A 6,423-nucleotide genomic window follows, 5' to 3' on the forward strand; every position below is an offset into this window, starting at 1 on the left:
AGGACTTCCTTCTCTTCCAGTGTTATTGGTGAGCTCCGCTTTTGTTCATGGAGTATTCCTTAGAGTCATCTTTATTTAGTTATTTCTTTGTTACTTAGAGAACTGGCCAGGAAATCTCATGTCCTGAGCAGTGCGTCTGTTTATCAGTAGAGGCTTCATAGACATAGTCGTTGGGTTAAGATTCAGATGTTTTTGATAATAACTTAGCAGTATTTCATTGGTTACTATGAATAAAATTTTGAAGTTGATTTATTTAAATGTTTAAATTAATTAAAAGTATGTGGTTAGAGTATTGACTTGTTGCATATAAAGTTTGAAGTTATAATAGATTTGATAAGTAGAGATGGTTCGCTCGGTCATGTTTAGCGATCGAGTGCCGGTCCCGGCTTGTTCAGAAAATGGGTTGTGTCAAACTTGGTATCAGGGCCTCAGGTTTATGGAGTCCTAGGGGTCTATGAAGCCGTGTTATTAGAGTCTTGTTTATGGGTATGAAGTGCGCCATACTTATAAACAGGAGGCTACAAGCATTTAGTAAAAATCTCATTTTTGTCATACTTTAGATCGTGCAGTAGATCCTACCTCTATGAAATTATCTAATGTATTCGTTCTTCACAACTCACAGAAATGGCTCGTACTCGCAACTCTAACACCGACACTAAGGATGTTGCTCAAGAAACTATTGCTACTATTGTGGCTCAAGGTAGAACTAAAAAGGCTTCAACTCAGAAAATGAGAGGTAAATCCACAAAGGGTGTTCAAGTACCCCAGGTTGAACATGTAGAAGGGGTGGAGCATGATGAGCAAGTACCTCAGGATCCAATGCCACCCCCAACAGCAGCTCTGACTCAAACAACTATATCCCTAGAGGTGGGTCAGATGTTTAATGCAGTCAACAGTGCTATGGAGATGTTTAAAGCCTTTATGGACAATCAGAACGAGAGAAGAGATGAGATTTCACCTCAATCAAATAGACAGAACAATTCTGAGTCATCAAGAGTGAATGAATTTTTGAAGTTGAGTCCTCCAGTGTTCCATGGTTCTATATTTGATGAAGATCCAATGTTATGGATGGAGGGTGTTAAGAAAGCCTTCCGAGTGATGAAAGCATTTGATGATGAAGCTGTGGAGCTAGCTGCTTACCAGCTTAAAGATGTGGCCGGCGCTTGGTTTGAGATGTGGGAAAAGGAAAGAGATGAAGATGATGGTCCGCCTACTTGGGAAGAATTTGAAGAGGCCTTCATGGCTAACTTTATCCCAGAAGAGGATAGAGAAGCTAAGGCTACAGAGTTCGAACAGCTCAAGCAAGGGAATAAAAGTGTGCAAGAGTACTACATGGAATTCATAAGGTTAGCTAAGCATGCTCCTCACATGGTGAAGACTGAAAAAGCAAAGATTCGCAGGTTTGTTGGCAGTTTAGCTTACCACATTAAGGATACGACATCAGCTGCAGCAGTAGGGATGGAAGCCTTCTCCTATGTTGTGGGATTTGCCAAGCACTTAGAGAAAGACATACAACCAAGGAGAGAAGAAAAAGAGCATAACAAGAAAGCCCGGACAACGAGCAAGTTTAATGGTACATCCAGCGGAGGTGGAAAGAATTCCTCTAATAGGGAGTTATTAGCACCAGCTCAGTCCAGTCATTAGTCAGGTGGTGTCCTTCCTTCAGACGTACTCAGAGTTATGGAAATCAGTCTCGCCAGAATCAGAATTTTAGGACATCATCCTCACATAGCCAGAGTCATGCTGAGCAACATTCACACCAGCAAAGTCTTTGTGGAACATGTAAGCGGCAACATTCAGGTCAGTGCAAGTTCGGGTTTCATGGTTGCTACCATTGTGGAGACATTGGTCATATAAAGGCCAACTACCCAAAGTTGCGACGCAATTTCAGTGGTGGATCAACTCGTCCTTCTAGTTCCTCAGCTACTACAGTTGCACCCCCTCAGGCTCGTGGTTCTCATAATCAGACAGGGCATGGAGCAGGCAGAGGTGCATATCGAGTTACTCAGGGAGGGGGACAACCCCATTTGTTTGCTACACTTGATAGTCAGAGTGCAGAAGCATCTGCAGAAGTTATTACAGGTATAATTTTAGTCTTCTCACATAATGCTTATGCCATAATGGATCCAGGTTCAACGTTTTCATATGTGACTCCATACTTTGTAATTAACCTCGGACTAGAACCTGAACAACTTAGTGAGACGTTCCTCGTATCTACTCCAGTTGGCGAGTCAGTGAAAGTCACCAGAGTCTATAGAGGTTGTATAGTTTCGGTCCAAGGTCGAAACACCAAAGCCGATCTCATAGAGTTAGAAATGGTGGATTTTGATGTGATCATGGGTATGGGTTGGTTGTCTTCCTCCTATGCCATGTTAGATTGTCATGCCAAGATAGTCAGGTTCCAATTTCCAAATGAAGAAGTCTTAGAGTGGAAGGGTAGTTCAGCATCGCTCGTAGGTAAGTTTATTTCTCATCTTAAGGCACAACGAATGATCGATAAGGGGTGTCTCGCCTATTTGGCTCACATTATTAATCCAGAATCAGAACCACCAACTCTTCAGTCTGTGCCAGTTGTTAGAGAATTTCCAGAAGTTTTCTCAGATGACCTTCTCGGACTTCCTTCCGAAAGAATCATAGACTTCGGCATTGATCTCATGCCAGGCACTCGGCCCATATCTATACCTCCTTATAGGATGGCTCCAGAGAACTTAATGAGTTGCGAGAACAGTTGAAAGACCTTATTGACAAGGGTTTCATCAGGCCGAGTGTTTCACCGTGGGGTGCCCCGGTCCTGTTTGTCAAGAAGAAAGATGGGTCTCTCAGAATGTGTGTCGACTATTGGCAGTTGAATAAAGTTACCATTAAGAACAAGTACTCACTGCCAAGAATTGATGATTTATTTGATCAACTTCAGGGTGCAAAGTACTTTTCAAAAATAGACTTGAGGTCGGGGTACCATCAGTTGAGAATCAGAGAAGAAGATATATCTAAAACAGCCTTTAGGACTCGCTACGGGCACCATGAATTTCAAGTAATGTCCTTCGAGTTGACAAATGCTCCAGCTGCATTTATGGACCTCATGAATAGAGTTTTCAAGCCATTCCTGGATACCTTTATTATCTTGTTTATAGACGATATTTTGGTATACTCTAAGAGCAAGGAAGAACATGCAGAACACCTTAGAATAGCCTTACAGACCTTGAAGGAGAATGAGCTTTATGCCAAGTTTTCAAAATGTGAGTTCTGGTTGCAGTCAGTAGCATTCTTAGGCCACGTGGTATCTAGTGAAGGAATAAAAGTAGACCCTCAAAAGACAGAAGCAATCAAGAACTGGCCTAGGCCGACAACGCCAACCGATATCAGGAGCTTCTTGGGGTTAGCTGGCTACTATAGAAGGTTTGTATAGGGGTTTTCCTCACTTGCAGCTCCATTAACTAAGTTGACTCAGAAAGCAGTTAAGTTCCAATGGTCAGACGCTTGTGAGCAGAGTTTTCAAGAGTTAAAGAAGAGGTTGACCACTGCACCTATGTTAACTTTGCCGACAGATTCGGGTGGGTTCACAGTGTATTGTGATGCCTCCAGAGTGGGCCTTGGTTGTGTTCTTATGCAAAATGAAAAAGTTATTGCTTATGCTTCCAGGCAGTTAAAGAATCATGAAAAGAACTACCCCACACATGACTTGGATCTTGCAGCAGTGGTGTTTGCATTAAAAATATGGTGACACTACCTTTATGGCGAGCATTCTGAAGTGTTTACAGATCACAAAAGCCTCCAGTACATTTTCAAGCAAAAAGAACTAAATTTGAGACAAAGAAGGTGGCTCGAGCTATTGAAAGATTATGACATCAATATCCTTTATCACCCGGGCAAAGCTAATGTGGTAGCAGATGCACTTAGTAGGAAGTCAGTGGGTGTCTTGTCCCATCTTGGTGTACAAAGGCGATCTTTGGGTCGAGAAATTCAAAAACTAGCCAATATGGAATTAGATTGGATGAGACAGAAGAAGGAGATATAACTGTTTATGCCTTAGCACAATCCTCCCTTGTTGCGCATGTTAAGGCTAAGCAAGACGAAGATCCGTACTTAGTGAAATTAAAAGAAGGAGTCAGAAGCAAAGAAATCACTGCTTTCACTCTAGGAAATGACGGAGTTTTGAAGTTGAATGATCGGTTATGTGTGCCTGATGTAGATGGTCTTAGGAAGGCCATAATGGAGGAAGCTCACAGTTCGAGGTACTCTATCCACCCAGGTGCTACCAAAATGTATCTAGATTTGAAAGAGTTGTATTGGTGGAAAGGCATGAAGAAACAAGTAGCAGATCATGTGGCTAAATGTTTAAATTGCCAGCAAGTCAAAGCCGAGCATCAGAGGCCTGGTGGCCTAGCTCAAGATATAGAGATACCACAGTAGAAGTGGGAGATGATTAATATGGATTTCGTAGTAGGTCTACCTCGCACATACCATAAACATGATTCAATTTGGGTTATTGTAGACCGACTGACAAAGTCCGCGCATTTGCTACCAGTAAAGACGATAGACTCCGCAGAGCAGTATGCGCAGTTGTACATCAAAGAAATATTTCGATTGCATGGTACTCCAGTTTTAATCATATCTGACAGAGGCCCTCAGTTCACAGCGCATTTTTGGCAGGAATTTTAGAAAAGATTAGGTACCAAGGTCAATTTAAGCACCGCTTTTCATCCACAGACCGATGGCCAGGCAGAAAGGACCATTCAGACTCTCGAAGATATGTTGTGTGCGTGTGTTATAGATTTTGGAGGTAATTGGGATGATCACTTTCTACTTATAGAATTTTCTTACAATAACAGCTATTAGGCCAGCATTGGTATGGCTCCTTATGAAGCGTTGTATGGGCGAAGATGTAGGTCTCAAGTGGGTTGGTTTGAACCAGCAGGGGTGCCGTTGATTGGTCCAGAGTTTGTTTGTGAGGCCTTGGAGAATGTTCAACTAATTAGAGAAAGACTTAAAGCGGCTCAGAGTCGTCAAAAGTCTTATTCTGACAATAGGCATCGTGAGTTAGAGTTCATGGTTGGTGATAAGGTGTTTTTGAAAGTTTCACCAATGAAAGGAGTTATGAGATTTGGTAAGAAAGGGAAACTTAGCCCTAGATTTATCGGACCTTATGAAATTCTAGAAAGGAAAGGAAACGTGGCTTATAAGCTAGCGCTACCCGTTGAGTTGTCCTCTGTTCATGCTGTCTTTCATGTGTCTATGCTTAGGAAGTACATTCATGATGAGTCGTATATAATACCTGCCGATACCATAGAAATTAAAGAAGGTTTGACTTATGAAGAGGTACCTATAGAAATTCTCGATAGATAAGTAAGGAAGTTGAGAACAAAAGATATAGCATCGATAAAAGTTTTGTGGAGTAATCATGATTCAAAAGAAGCTACGTGGGAGGTCGAGGAAGATATGAGGAAGAAGTATCCTTATTTATTTGAGTAACAAGGTATGTAAACCTAGGTTTGGCTTGACATTTATATTTCATTTATTAAATACAAGTTAGCAAGTGTTTATGTTCTTCCTAGATTATATTTAATTGTTGTAGTGACTTAGTTTATTACAGAGTATATTTAACTCATTAAAGTGATTTACTTTTGCGAAAGTGTTGTGCTTTAGATTCTTGATAGTTATTGTGGTACCTCCTTACCGGAGTGTGAGTAATTAATTTATGAGTTGTGTATGGTGCCTATGAATGGTCTGTTATGGTATATTTGGTTGTTGGTGGTGTAGTTGTGGTATTTGCGGCAGGGATATTTTTTTTTGGATAGTCCAATTTACAAGGGAAACTCTGCCGAAATTTTTGAAAATTTAGGGAGTTAACCAAAATTTTGAATCCCTTGGAAGAGTGAGTAGTGCTAAGAAAACTTAAGAGGTTCAAGGACCTAAGGAATGATTGTTAGCTTAAGAATAAGGCCCTAGCAACATTCGAGGACGAATATTTTTAAGGAGGAAAGATTGTAACACTCCTCAAATTTATAAAAGTTTCAAGACACGCTAAATATAGAACTTAATTTTTTTTTAAAAAAACTTAAATTATACTTCTATTACGGATTTAAACCCGCGTGATTAATTTTGAGTTACTTCTCTATTTATAAATAATTGGATATACAATTAGGGAAATATTAATAACTTTAGTATTATTAATTATTAAAAGTAGGTATAATTAAATACTAGTTAAGTCAAAACAAAAAAACCAAAAAAAAAAACAAAAAAAAAGAACTAAAAGGAAAAGGGCACGTGAGCCTTAAGCCCATAAAGGACTCTTGGCAGACAAAGGAGTGAAAGCCATTGAAAGATAGGAGTCGACTTTTTGTTCAAGAAACAGAAGTCGTTTCAGCGAGATACTCACGCAGGCAACGGAAAACTCTAGGGTTCTTCATAACTCACTTATTCTTG

General features: G+C 40.3%; 1 protein-coding gene across 1 annotated transcript; it reads left to right on the forward strand.

Moving 5' to 3' along the window:
* The first annotated feature begins 1,740 nt into the window (after positions 1-1,740).
* Positions 1,741-2,732, forward strand: LOC142175963 (uncharacterized). The gene is made up of 3 exons (XM_075242974.1): positions 1,741-1,800; positions 1,860-2,393; positions 2,481-2,732. The coding sequence occupies exons 1-3, from the start codon at positions 1,741-1,743 to the stop codon at positions 2,730-2,732; spliced, it is 846 nt and encodes a 281-aa protein (XP_075099075.1).
* The last annotated feature ends 3,691 nt before the right edge of the window (positions 2,733-6,423 follow it).

The sequence above is a fragment of the Nicotiana tabacum genome, chromosome 22 (assembly GCF_000715075.1).
Source record: "Nicotiana tabacum cultivar K326 chromosome 22, ASM71507v2, whole genome shotgun sequence".
Taxonomy (NCBI): domain Eukaryota; kingdom Viridiplantae; phylum Streptophyta; class Magnoliopsida; order Solanales; family Solanaceae; genus Nicotiana; species Nicotiana tabacum.